The 15,394-nt window shown below is 41.8% G+C and overlaps 1 protein-coding gene across 2 annotated transcripts in view; it reads left to right on the forward strand.

The window, feature by feature from the left end:
* The window catches only part of SHCBP1 (SHC binding and spindle associated 1), a 105,041-nt gene that overhangs the window by 38,064 nt on the left and 51,583 nt on the right, over nt 1-15,394 (forward strand). For both annotated transcript variants that reach the window (XM_085877155.1, XM_085877154.1), the window contains exon 4: nt 6,542-6,657. In XM_085877155.1, coding sequence (XP_085733281.1) covers nt 6,542-6,657 — 116 coding nt within the window. The remainder of the gene's footprint in view (nt 1-6,541; nt 6,658-15,394) is intronic.

The raw sequence follows: 15,394 nt of genomic DNA on the forward strand, positions 1-15,394 counted from the left end.
CTGTTATATTCCGACGTGACCGGCATTGACATTGTCCATAGAGACCGTTGTTCTTCACCCATCCCACTTCCGCGTGTTAGGCCACCAGTGCTCTTCAGGGATCTCATCAAGGTCTGTTCGATGACAAGATCAGGGCTTTGACCCGCCCAGAACTTATTCCGCCATCCATTTTGGACGCCATCTTGGATTTAAGGCTTTCCCATCACTGATCAACTTTGAAAATGATTTCAATAGATTTGTTGACCTCCGAAACATAGAAATTGACACAAAAATCGCAAATATAGGCCAACTAGTGCCCATTCTATGGCAATTTAAGCCCACGGCGGCCATTTTGGATGCCATCTTGAAAATAGGCCCTTTCCGGTAGGTGGATTTGAGTAGATTTTTAGTATGTTATTTTGGAGGTCAAACCCTACCCAAAACCGTTAAAAAACCTTTTGTATCAATTTTTTGGGGGTAAGGCTATTTTTTGTTGTAGATTTACCCGACTACTCTCTCATGCTGCAACGCTCACACACATGGTGAGAAACGTCTTCAGTCTGATGAGAAGGTTTGGGAATGATTCCTCGAATCTCCACTTCACAACTTTTTTTTTTTTTGTATACCTTGTTGAGGCTCGTGTGAGAGCTAACACACAACGCACATCAAGGGGGCATGAGACAAGAGGGGCGGGAGTGGGAGGGACAAAACAGTGGGGAACAGATACATTAGGAGATCTGTGGAAGGGAGAGTGATGGGATATGGAACATGGGGAATAGAAGATTGACATTACAGGGACTTTCAGGAAGGAAAGCAGGGAATTTGAAGGCAGTGGGCTTGGGTGGATTATCGGGGGTAGAAAAGATCGAAGATTTGGAAGGGGGATGATAAGAGGTGGTGGTGAACAGCTGTTTTGAAAGCCTGGAGGGAAGAATGGGAAAGAATAGAGTGAGGGAGTTTATTCCAAAGGTGGGAAAAAAAAGAGGAATGGAAGAGTGAAGGTGAGCAGTGATTCGTGATTTTGGTAGTTTAACCAGAAGAGGGTTGTTGGCTGACCTTGAACGTCCTGAGGAAATGTGGTGGGGACAAATCTCAGAGAGAGCAGAGGGGGGCAAGGCTGGAGAGGAGACGGTAGAAGACAGAAAGACCACCGACCAACCTGTGGTGATTGAGTGAAAGGCCCAAAGACTCAGCCTCATTGCGGGAGATGCCGATGATCCGAAATGCCCTGGTTTCTACAGCGTGCAGCCGAGAAAGGTGGGATGCAGGAGCACCAGCCCAGAGGGGAGAGCAGTACTCCATCAGGATATGGACAAAAGCTTTGCAAGTGGTCAGTAGCTCAGGAGGGCCGAGGAAGGACTTTGCACAACGGAGGATTCCCAGTCGGCGACTGACTTTGGAGGCGAGGTTTGAAATGTGACTTTCCCAGGAAAGGTCATGGCAGATAGTGAGACCCAGAAGCTTGAAAGAAAGGACTTCTTCCAGAGGATTGTTGAGAAAGTGAATGGGGGGTTTCTAAACAGTCCTTTCGAAGAGACATAGTGAGAGTGTGAGATTTGTCCGGATTGAAAGACATGTTCCACGTGTTGGACCAGTTTGAGATTTTATCGAGATCTGCAGTGAGCGCAGAAGCTGCTGCTTGCTGGTCTGAGGGATGGCCGATGGTACGGCAGAAGGTGGAGTCATCAGCAAAGAGATATAGAGGATTTTCCAGAGAGTCAGAGAGATCATTGATTAAAACCAGAAAGATCATATTGAAAGATTTTGTGTACCTTCCAGTCCACCGTTTCCTTCCTCGTGGCTTCCTCATTCATTTTTATGTGTCGACGAAGATGACTCATCTCCCTCTGTAGCTCACTGGTTATGATATCTTCGTACATCTCTGTGAGATGGTGTCACTGTTATTGGATGGGTCCTTCAGGTAACTGAGTGACGTGAGAAACCCAAACTTAATGTTCACGTCACTTTTATCTGATGGGTCCGTCGCGTCGTTTCCTCATGTAGCTGCTCCAACATTTCATATTGTTCCCGTTTATGTTCTGTATGTTCTGCATGATAATATTGTTCTGCGACTATGTCTGAAGCTCTGTCCGATGTCAACACATTGCATGTCGGTAGTTCTGGGTTAGCACTTAATTGAAGGTTAGTGTGCGTAATTTTGGATTTAGGGCGAGTTTGCAAGGCTGAATAGTGTTAAAATACAGAAGGGTCGTCCGTTATTCTGACGGACTTTTCTGCTGGTGTAAATAGGGTTATGGACCTCACTGTTCGCCCGGTCGATGTGTAAACAAAGGCATGCTTAACAATAACACTAGGCCTTCCCAGCACAAGAATGAGACACGCGAACAAAGGAATGAACCATTAGAACGGCAAACTGAAATGAGTTACGAACACAGGATTGAGACTCGAAAACAGCGAACTAGAATGAGAATCATTGGACACCATCCATAAAATAAAACATAAATAAAAGAAATAAATAATGCATGTGAGCGACCAGAGACAATGGGGAAGCACGGTAATTTTGTGTGCCAACGGACATCAAAGCTGACACGCTAAAAGAAAAAAAAAGTCACAGAACCGGAGGAAAGCATCCGTAAATGAAAAATCAAATGCAGGTGAGTGACTCGAGACAATGGGGAAGCACGGTTTGTATGGCTACACAATGTGTAAGCATACCCTGCAAGTACGAATATATACCTTACGGTTTGGAGTCGTATTGTGATTGGTATATAACTGTAGTGTTTCAGAGTCACAAGTGGATGAATACTTGCTATGTTGTCCTAATGACAAAAAAAACAATTTATGCATCTGTATATCTACAGTATATATGTAGTGGACAAAAAAAATATGAAAACGCCAATGTAAAGTCACTTCATAGGGCGTTGTGCCACCACGTGTGGCCAGTGCAGCCTGTGTGCACCGTGACATAGAGTCCACCAGCGTCTGTAATTCTGCAGGAGGGATGCGGCACTATTCTTCCACTAAAGGTCAATTGACTCACACCTATTTGATGGAGGTGGAAAACACTGTTTCAGGTTTCGTTTCAGAATATCCCATAAATGCTCAATTGGTTTCAGATCTGGTGACTGAGAAGGTCATGGCGTATGGAAAACATCAGTGTCGTGCTCATCAAACCATTGGGCGACCAGTCGTGCTCTGTGGATGGGGGCTTTTGAGGGTTTTTATGGCCTCACCTTTTTATCTGTCGTCCAACTCTTGTCCCCACACACTACCGGAGTGGTGGTGGGGGAGGGTGGGGGAAGGTGACACTACAGGCAATGGCACCACCATACTTTGTCTGAGTGCAACATCCCCACCCCACCCACAGACGCCCGCATCTTGCTCGCATAACTCTGCAGGCAGGAGCTGAAGGTGTGTCCTGGTGAACTACAAAGGTTGCACCACACCTGGGAGGTGCAGTGTTCCCTTGCATGTCCCAGCTGGCCACACTGCGAGCAAAATTGTTATTTGCACCCCGAGACTAGATGGCCCAGCTGTCAACATCTGCAGCATATTTTCAATTGTCCTGCATAAAAATTAAAAAAAAACTTGCCCACGGTCCATCCCAATGATTATCTCATTACAGATGTGGGGTCACCGTGCCATCCTCCTTGACCCGAAACTTAACACAAAATTGCTGAGTCCCAATCCATATACCCTGACCATTTCGGATATACCATGGTGGGGTCTTAACATCCCCATATCTTGACAACCAATACTTCATATCATAATCTGTAATACTCTCATTTTGGAGGCAGACTGTCACGACCCTCTCTTGGTCAGAGAGGGCCTCGACCGCCCAGTCAGCAAGAGATCGAGCTGAGTGAGCAGTAGTCTGCCACACCCAAAACTCAGCAAGCCTTTCGGCTAACTGAAATGACACATCAAAACCGTGGGCCAAGGAGATGAGGAAATAGAAGTCCTCAGCCTTGAACCCCTGTATGTCTACCAACACCTACTGACAAAATATCTCACTCGTCTGTACGGCTCCTTCCTTGGCAAACATGAACATGATGTAGTTATGGCGACAGCCCACCATTCTGGGATCATGGAAAGCGTGGGGACAATGTTAGGACTGTGTGGTGGGTTAGGGAAGGGAGGGAGGTTGTTGTAAGGTCATGTGAGGCCATCTTCCTGCCTGGTTGGTGAGGCCGTGGAAAAGCAGGAAGGGAAAGGCAAATGAAAACATTGGACTAACAAGCCAAAAAGTATAAGATAGGGGGAGTGCAATAAAGTGCACAGAACGAGCACAATACGGCTAATAACAAGCTGCTAAAAAGGCAAAAACTCATTGCAGAGGTTTTTCCCTTTGCAGCCATGCTAGCCATATTTATCGGCAAACAGGCCTGCGCAGCATTTTTATACATGACCCAAATCATGCTGGGATGTTATTTGCTTAATTAACACGTGGGCCACACCTGTGTGGAAACCATTGGAATCCATTGCTTGGTGTCTCATTGACCCAAATGTTTCCATCTTTTGTCCACTACTTGTACATATAATATCCATTAAAAATTGAAAACGTTTTCCCCTCATGATGCAATTGTTTGTGTCCTGTCTGTTATGTGTCCCTCTTTCTCCCTGTTCTCCTGTGCCATGTGCTTTCTGCCTTCTGCCTTCTGCCTTCTGCCTTCCCATTAAGTGGATGTCAGTTCAGGTTGGATTGGGTTTGTGTTGTGGAGGGTGAGTGTGATTGGGTTGGTGGTTTTGGGTGGGGGTCAGGGGGTGCATGTGCTGCATGCAGGATGAGCCTGTATTGAGATTTCATTCTATTCTAAACTTTTGGGGATTACTTTGAATGCCATAATCTCAATTTTCTTGTAATCAAGTCTGTTCCAAAGGCATTTATCGAGTCGATGGAAATGATGAAGCATCGATGCTTACAGGTTTTATTTTTATTTTTGCGAAGTTTTATAGATTGCAGCAGTGCAGGGAAAAGTTCAATTTTGCAGTTTTAAAATATTAACCGTCACACATTGTCACAGGTGATGAATGGTGATGTCACTAAATTTTCAGCATAAGCAATGCCAAGAGGCATTTCAAGCCAATGGGAAATTCAAAAGAAAAACTCACAGTTGGCAAGATCACGTCAACTGTTTTTTGGGACATTCAACTTTTACTTTTGCATTGTATGCACGGATTCGTACTCATCAACTCACAGCGCTGTCTCAAAAATACCAAAGAAAATCCCATTACGGGAATCCATCCCAACATACCATGGCAGAAGTCCTGCTTTACAACAACTGCTTGACCTCATGTGAGCCTGGAGAGCTAAGGCATCACACACACACACACACACACACACACACACACACACACACACACACACACACACACACACACACACACACACACACACACACACTCTCTGTCCTGACGGTGCTTTAACACCCACCCTATAATCCAGACCAGGCATCGTTGGATGAGAATAATTTGGGATAAAAAAAAAAAGAAGAATAATCTTGGTCAACACAAGGCTGCAGGGTAAAGGTGTGACTGTGTCACTTATGCAGTTCCCTCTGTAGGTTAGGGCGGGAACTTGGAAGTTGTTCAAGGTTCCGCAATAGCTTACCTACTCTTCGCAAAGGACACCCTTTGGGATCTTCAACGTCCACCAACTAATGTCAGCAGATGGGACTCCCAGTTTAATGTCCGTCCGAGAAATGACACCCATTGATGAATCACCCTGCCTGTAAAACACCGGGATGACAGTTTATAGCTGGGTCAGGATTCGATCAAAGGCTAAACACCTTTGATAAAGGTGTGTGTACCTCTGGCCATCTTCATCCATCTATCCATTGGCACCATACTCTGTGCAGAGCGTTGGTGCTGTCGAAGTAGTCTCCTTGGCTATTGGACGCAATCTTGGACGGGTCGCCACTACGACACAGTATATCAGCAAGCTGGCACTCATTTTGCCGACCTCGGAAGGATGACAGGCAGCGTCAACCCCACCTGGTATTAATTCAACAGCCGAGTGGGATTTGAACTCAGGATCCTGGGATCCCAAGCCCTTCACCCAAACCATTAAGCCAACACCAGGCATATATTTAGCCATCTTGCCAGCCCTTTTATTACTTTTTGTGTTGCTTATTTACGAATGATTATGAATCTGATGTCTTCAAAGTAATAGCATCCTTTCCTTTCAAGGTCATCTGCAAGAATCAGTATTTTCTCAAATATTTCTGAGTATAATTTGTTACAGTCCATTGCCATCCTATTGTCACTTTGGTTGGTCGATCAGAAAGTTCAAGGCCTCATATATGAAAGTCAGACTGAAATTGGGAAAAAAAAAATTGATTTTTGTTTTTTTAAATCCCTCTTTTTTGCCTCAAGTGTTTGCTCACTGGCTTGCTGCTCAACCCTCATAATTTTGTCATCGTTTTCTTCGAGTGCTCAATTATCGATTGATAATGCAAGGTTCCGAATCAAATGAAAACGTTAATTTGCAGCTCTCCTGAAAGGTCGGGCAGTCATGACATCAATTGTTCATTACATTGACGTGTCCGCCTGTCCCAAAAGAGCAGTTACTGGATTCCAGGGGGCGTGCTTCTCTTGACAGGTGATTGCAAGACGTGTGAAATTTACAGCTTCATTGCAGACTACTTGGAGGAAATCCTGGAACCTGAGGGATGGCAGGCCATCTGGATTGCAGAAGGATCCAGCCTTCTTGTTGATGTAAGTGCTGTGGAGAGATCACCCTCTGTTTCAAACCTTATTTTAGATTTTGTTACCTTGTTTAAATGCCTTTCAGTCAAATTCATATAAATGCACTTCTTTTTCGTTTCCGTTTTTGCTTATTTATTCATTTTAGCAAATAACTATTGGATTTTACTTCATTGTGTTTGTGGTTGACGATTTGCATTCTAAAAGCTTTGCTATTGAGTTGGACCAGATTCCGAGTTCGGGGGATGTGTCTGGGCCCAATTAACCCACTAAATGTATTGTCCATCACTCATGCAGTTGATGTCAGGCTAAAGGGTACTGATGATGAGGTCACAGGTGCATTCATGAGAGGATGACCTTGCATGCATTTTGACCTTCAATGTTCAACTCTTCACTCAGGACTGTTTTGAATCCTTTTAACTTTCTCCCTTTTTCATCTTCTTTTGCAAACACCTCACTTTCCTTTTGTTATTTTTGAAAGCCTTGTATTGAACGGCTTAGCCATCACTTTGTGCTGAGCAAAGTTGTTTTGCTGACCTGTGCTTCCAAAGGTTAGATTGAAGCTTTTTAAACTTGTTTTGTCATATATATATATATATATATATATATATATATATATATATATATATATATATATATATATATATATATATATATATACATACACACACACACGTATTGTTGTTTTTTTTAACCCTCATGGTCTAAGGAGCCTGTATGCATCATTTGCATCAACAGAACAATGGCGTTTTGACAGATCAATATATTCTCATAAGAATTGCAATGACATTAGATGTTCAAATCAACACTGTATTTTTGTTTGGAATCTTTCATCCCAGCATCAGGAACTGTTATCAGATGACAATACTGAACAGATAAACCAAAAATGTATTCCCCCCCGCCCCCCATAAATAATAATTTTGATAATGATCATCTTCTCATTATCTTTCCTTTTTAAGGGCTGAGGTTCAACGGTACCAAGCTTCTGTCCTGCCTTGAGTACAATACTCCTCCACTCCCCCCTGTCCTCAGCCATCTCTCTTATCTTTCTCATCTCTCCAACCATCCTCACCTTATTGATATCCCTCCTCACACAATCTTTCCATCTCAACTGTGGTCTACCTCTTCCTCCTACCTTACTCCATCGACCTGCCCACTCTCTCTGCCATGCTCTCTTCCTCCATCCGCATCGAGTGTTCAGCCCACTTCAGCCAGCTTTTCCCAATTTCCCCGACAAGCTCTTCTGCACACCAATCTCCCCCACCCCCCAGTTCATCTATCAACCCTCTTCACTCCCACAATTATCCTGAGTTCTGACCCAGTTGTTCTCGCAAATACGACCCAGTTGTTTTGATGTGTCAAAAAAGTTTTGTTTTAAGCACACGTGGAACGTAGTTCCTGGGAGCTTATGGGATGGCGCGTTGTCCGTCCATCCGTCTACAAATACTTGAAAATTCTTCTCTGAAACTACACATACGATTTTGATGAAACTTTACCACAACATTCATCACTGTGTATGCACCAAAGTTTGTTCATAGCATTCAAAGAAAATCTGGCCTGACGGGGGTTGCCCCCCCCCCCAAATAGATATTTGCTTTTTTTTCTCAGAAACTACACATGAAATTCTGATGAAACTTAACCACAACCTTCATCACCTGCGATGTACCAAAGCTTTTTCACACCATTAAAAAATTGTGGTCTAAGGGGGTCTACAGGGGCGGTTGCCCCCCAAAAGAGGTGTTGAAGGCCCAGTCACACCTTGACGTTTTAGCCAACACTGGCAACGTATTAAAATGTATGTAAAACGCTGGCTTACGTTGAACTTTTGATGTTTTTTATTAAAGATTCGGACATATTCATAACGACTTGGTCTTATGTATAACGTATTAGTAACGGACACAGAACGTTTCATTGTGTTATAGATAACTTATACCAACGAATGCGGAATCTGTTGTCGGCCTTCAGAACCTATGCCCAACGATAGTCTAACTTATGCATAGCGCGCTGCACGCATCGCTGATTATGACGTGGCGTAGGTTATGAAAAGGCTGCCGCACAACGATTCAAATCATAACCGCCGCAGAAATGGAAGTGTCAACATCGCAGTCACACCTTGGCGATCTTGCCAGCGTATGCCGACCTCTGAAAAATGCGTCTAAAACGCTGGCGCACGTCGAATACGGTATGGATAAGTTTGGTATGCGTGAATAGAACGCTAAAGTACGCTATCATACGTCGTATTAAATGGAGTACGTCTTGTAATTTTAAACATGTTGAAAATTTTACGACGTACTTGCCGTATGGCATACGCTCCGCATGCGATGGGAATAAATTGTACACACGATATGCGATCGTTGACACACATCGACACACGTTACTTGAAAGGTACTCATAAGTCGAAAAACGTCAAGGTAATGGTTAGCGTCAGTGTTCCAGACTCCCGGTTTTTTTTTTTGTTTTGTTGTTTTTTCTTCGGTATGACGGTGTTCAGTGTACAGTGCGGTTATGATTTAAATTGTTGAGCGGCAGCCTATTAATTATATTATATTATAACCGCACTAGAAATCGAAGTGTCAAAATCACCATCATACCGAAGGAAGGAAGAAAAAAAAAATAAACCAATGTCACCCGCAGGGTGACCCGTATCTTGCCAAAAGGTGACCACGTGTGACTTCTTTAAGGTCACACTGAGGTGAACAGAGCTGCTATCCACCAGGAGCGACTCCTTGAGGAATATCTGCCTACGAGAGATTCTGATGAGAATCGTTCTATAGAGTAACCATGAAAAATATGCTTTTGTCTCATAACATCACCAAATGATGTCATAATGTCTCAAGCTTGACATATCTAGAAAGCACTCATTGAGGTGTTCAATTTGAGGTGCTACACGATATGGTTCCTAAAACTTGAAAATTTGACCTTGGGGTCAAATATGTTTGACCTGAGGTGCTAACCATGAAGGTCAAGGCCAATTGCCACCAAATATTAATCAGATGAGCGCCAGACCATGAACTATATTCCCATGAAGTTTGAAGACTATTCGATCAAAATTACTCAAAAATAAGGGTTTCATCGACTCCCCTGATTTGCGACAGTGACCTTGACCTTTGAGCTTGACCTTCAAAATTTTGTGCACTGAAAGGGACCTCTATAGGCCTCTGATATGCGAAGTTACAAAAATTTCCGATGATAACTGTGCTCTGCAGAATGTTTTATACGTGATTACAGACTAACAAACAAAAAAAAACAAAAAAAAAAAAACATACAAGCTGACTAACATATCTTGCAAAAACTTCGTTTTGGCAAGATAATAAATAAAAAAAAACCAGATTGTCTGGAACACTGACGCTAACCATTACCTTGATGTGTTTCGACTTATGAGCACCTTACAAGTAACGTGTGTCTGTGTGTCACCGATCGTGTAACGTGAGTACAACACGTTACTCATAGGTTAGAAATAAGTTTTGGGTACGCTAAACATTACCTCGACGTGTTTCGACTTATGAGTAACTTACAAGTAACGTGTGTCAACGATCGCGTGACGTGCCTACAACTTATGGCCAGCGTTATGCGGAACGTGTGAGTCATACGCTGTCATAAGTCTTAAAATTTCAAGCATGGAAAAGTTGAGGACAACCAAAACGTACAACGTTTAAAGCCAGCGTACAACGACGTATGGCAGTGTTTTTCAGCGTGCTCTCAATGTTATCAAAACTTACCCATAACGTATTCGACGTGTACCAGCGTTTTAGACAGATTTTCCAAAAATCGGCATAAGCTGGCTAAAACGTCAAAGTGTGACTGGGCCATTAGTTTCTTGTCAGAAACTACACACACAATTCCGAGGAAAATTCGCCACAACCTTCATCAGCCATGATGTACCAAAGTATGTTCATGACTTTCAAAAGTCGGGGTCGAATGGGGATACGGTGTGCTTGCCCCCAAAATATGTTTGCTTTCTTCTCTGAAAATACACTACTTATTTCAATGAAACTTCACTACAACCTTCATCACCCATGATGTACCAAAGCTTTTTCACAGCATTAAAAGAATAGGGTCTGTGGGAATTTGCGGGGGAGCGTTGCCCCCCAAAATATGCATTTGCTTTCTTTTCAGAAACTACACACAATTTTTATGAAACTTGACCACAACCAACCTTCTTTACCTGTGATTTACCAAAGATTTTCACACCATTAAAAAATTTGTGTCAAAGTGGGTCTACAGGGGGTTTTCCCCCCAAAAGAGGTATTTAGTTTCTTCTTTGAAACCACACACACAATTCTGATGAAACTTCACCACAACCTTCATCAACCATGATGTACCAAAGCTTTTTCACACCATAAAAATTTTTTGGGTTTGAGGGTTGTCTGCGGGTGGAGGATTTCCCCCTCAAAATATACATTTGCTTTCTTTTCAGAAAGTACACACACAATTTCAATTAAACTTGACCACTCCTTCCTCACCCGTGATGTACCAAAGTTTGTTCATGACATTTAAAAATCGGGGTCTAAATTTGTCTGGGAGGGTGCCCCCCCCTCCCCTCCCCAAAAAGTATTTCCTTTCTTCTCCAAAACTACACACACAATTTCAATGCATGAAACTTGACCACCACCTTCATTACTCGTGATGTACCAAAGTTTGTTCACACTATTTGAGAAATTGGGGTTGAAGGGTATTTTTGGAGGGTGGGGGGGGGCGTTGGTGATTACCCCCCAAAATAGATATTTGCTATAGCATGGTTCATTTTGCTGATTCCGTCCCACCTTGACTTCCTCCTCCGTATCATTATTGTATCAGGCGATACATTAATATGCCCAGGGGTAATGCTGCTATGTTTGTTACTTGCAAAATCGAAGATTTTTCAAGTATACTGGTCAGTCGTTTTTGTTATTCTGTGTGTTTGTCACCTACAGATCACAATTCTAAACCGATCGTCATGAAACTTTACCGAGTTGTAGAGGTAGTCTCAACTGAGAAGCCGATTGATTTTGAGGTCAAAGGTCATCTTGAGGTCAAATTTCAAAATCTTCATTTTTCATCCGATTGACTTGAAATTTGAACAAGATTTGCAGAGTGCATCACTGAATTGGGAAACCAAACATTTTTTGAGATCAAAAGGCCAAAGGTCAACTTGAGCTCAAACTTCTAAAATCATCAAATTTTATTTGAAAAATTGTCAATTTTCATCCGATTGACTTGGGAATTGAACAGGATTTGCACAGTCCATCACTGAATTGGGAAACCAACTATTTTTGAGGTCAAAAGGCATCAAAGGTCAACTCAAGGTCAAACTTGTAAAATCAATTTCAATCTGAAAAATAATCAATTTTCATCCAATCCGATTGATCTGAACTTTTATTATTGTGAATTTTAATCTTGATGAAATGGACAATGTGATGTCTCCATGACGACCTTCGGAAAGGGGGTGGATTTTGCAAGTATTGTGCTCTGCACGACATCTTTTTCTTGTTATTCTGTCTGTCTGTGTGTCTGTCTGTCTATCACCTACAGGTCACAATTTTAAACCGATCGTCACGAAACTTCACCACACTATAGAGTTTGTCATAAGGATGAAGCCTATTGTTTTTGAGGTGAACACGTCAAGAGGTCAACATAGGCCAAAGGCCAACTTCAGCCTTAGGCCTTAATTTTCATCCAATTGACTTGAAATTTGAAGAGGATTTATATTTCCGATCACCAAATTCAACCAGTCAATTATTTTGGCGGTCAACGTGGACCAAAAGGTCAACACTGGCCAAAGGTCAACAACTTTGGTTGGATTTCTAAAATCCTCAATTTTCATCCCATCGACCTGAAATTTGAAGAGGATTTGCACATCAGGTCACTGATTTCAACGACCAATTATTTTTGAGGTCAACATCGGCCAAAAGGTTAACATGGCCCAAATTTCTAAAATTGTCAATTTTCATCCGATTAACTTGAAATTTTGAAGAGGAGTTGCACATTTGGTCATTTAATTCAGCCACCAATTATTTTTGAGGTCAAATTTGGTTAATGGATTTTGCAAGTATCATGCTTTGTATGACGACGTCTTCTTGTTTGTTTGTTTGTCCGCACAGAACTTTAATGTTTTTCTCCACAACTGCTTGTCGGAACGAGATGAAATTTTCACCATTGGAGCAACTACCCACGTAGATTGTTTTAATGATAATTATGACGTCATAGGTCATATGGTGTGGCAGCCATGTTGGAAAAACAGAAAATCTTTGGACCTCTGTCTCTGAAACTGCACCAAGGAAATAAATTGAAACTTGGCAAGTACTCTTCATGGGGAATGAGTGATTTTTTTTTTTAAATGACATCATAGGTGCCTTCGTTATGACATCATAATTGCATATGTAGAAAGCTACATCTGATCAGGATGAAAAATTTTGAAGGTCAACTCGGGATAAAATAGTCCACAGCAAAAAAATTGATGACGTCATCGGTCCTGTGTTCGGCTCAGAATTCACTCAGAATTTGGCAGCCATATTGTTTAAATAAAAAAAAACTTCAAAAATCTTCTCTAATATGCCTGAACAGATCGAGAGGAAACTTTACATGTATGACTGCCAATTCATGAGGAACAAAATGATCACATGATGTCATAGGTCACATGCTTTGGCAGCAATATTGAATATACCCTAAAACTCATAAAAATCTTCTCCAGAACGGCTGGACAGATCGAGGGGAAACTTCACACAAATGTTCCCAAAGCCATGCGTGTACAAGTTTGTTCAGAAATATTTGATAGGTCACATGGTTTAGTAGCCATGTTGGATTGAAGAAAAATATTAAATAATGTTTTCTCTGGAACCGCTTAATTCATCAACATGAAACTTCATTATTATGATCTAGTGGAGAAGTGGAATGCATGTTTTAAATTTCAACTTGATCAGACCCATTGTCAGGCAGCTAAAAGTATTTGATTTTTTTTTTAATCTGGGTTCTTTTTGATAATGTATTTACTTTTTTTTTGGAATAAGGCTCACTTGGCTGTGCCTGGATGGGTTTTGAGGGTAGAGGAGTAACAGCTGAAATGCGAATCCTATCCAGGTTCCTCCTGATGACTTTATCTTTGCTTTTTGCTTGTTTGGGTTCCTTCTGATTATTCCAATGCAGGACTGTACCAATTTGGTCTTCCATTTGATTTGAATTTAATTTATTTTAATCCCATTCTAAATCAATTGGATAATAATGAACGTCATGGTGTAGGGTCAAGTATCCGATCAAAGCAGGACGTCTTGGTACCCAGTCATCACTGCCAGCAGTTTCAAAGTGGCAGTCTAATTATGTCTCTTGTTGATTACACAACACACCAGTACTCGAACGCCACACACAATGCACCACACAAAACTGCAGAAACACCATACAAAACATGTCCTGTTGAGGGTCTGCAATCTCTGATTACTTTTTGTCTTGTATGTAGTTTAGTCCATGCCTGTCCTTGACAATGAAAAATGGTTACGCTGTTAATTTTGTTTGTCCATCGGTTTTCAATTTTTTTTTTAATCTAATCTGCTTAATTATCAGCTGTTTATGTAATTTATATGCAATGCCTATACTGACCAAAAGGGGAGTGCAACTTTAACGAGAAAGGCACTTGGCAGAGTGCATACCTCCACCAGGCTTAACAGTTTACGAGGTTTTTTTTTATCCCACTGATGGAGTGATAGGCCGGATCTGCAGCTAAACCCGATCCAAAATATAATCATCTTTTTCTTGTCACCTGCCCAACTCGTCCACCAAGTTTTGTCATAATCCATCCACAATGTTTTGAAATATTGTGGCACTTTATTTAATTGTTGAAGCCTGGTGTTGGCTTAATGGTTGGGGTGGCGGCTTGGGATCCTCGGGTCCTGAGTTCAAGCCCCATTGGCTGTTGAATTAAAATACACCAGGAGGTTGACTCAGCCTGTCATCCTTCCGAGGTTGGCAAAATGAGCACCAGTGTACTGGTACGGGGGACACTGCATCAGTGGCATAGTCGTGTTCAAACCAATGATGCAACCAGCAGCCACAGGCTGCACTCGATAGGGAGAGCGATTTCATTGTTGGCCCTATCCATCTTGGTGAAGAATCACTTGGAAAATTTTGGTATCCTTATCTGGATATTCACCAAAATCTAATCAATTCATTGTCGCACACCCAACCTCTCCACCAAGTTTCATCACAATCCGTCCATAACATTTTGAGATATCCTGCTCACAAACTAATAAGGGTAAATACATAACCTTCACCCTCCTTAGGTGTCGGAGTAACAATGAGCATTTGGAAATGTCACCTTATATTTGAATAATTTATCATATTCCAAATAGAGATCCACATTTGTGAATTGCATAAAAAAAATGTTCTTTTAACGATGAGTGGTTCCAAATGTCACATGAGTAACACCTTTAGAAACCCGATCTCAAGTGGTTGATAAAGCAAGTAAAGGCTCGGAAGAACTTGTAAATGTATGCTCATCCTTTATCAAATTGAATCGAGGTGATATATGGTAGTGAGGCTTTTCTTGCAATAAAAGTTCTTTCTTCAATGCAAAACATTTGTCTTTTAAAATGTTTTAGTGTATTTTTAATGAAAGAGCTCGTTAAGTTATCGCACATCCAAAACAATTGAAAATGTTACTCTGGAAAAGCAAAAACGTTCTCTGCAAAGGCTGATTTTACAGTGGAAAACCATTGAAAACCCTCAAATTTGATTTTTGACTTCTTTTGTGAACCCTGGCTGGAGGCCAGCCTGATCTTTG

This window comes from Eptatretus burgeri, chromosome 4, assembly GCF_056783735.1.
Source record: "Eptatretus burgeri isolate ZD-2024b chromosome 4, Ebu_testis_v1, whole genome shotgun sequence".
Taxonomy (NCBI): Eukaryota; Metazoa; Chordata; class Myxini; order Myxiniformes; family Myxinidae; genus Eptatretus; species Eptatretus burgeri.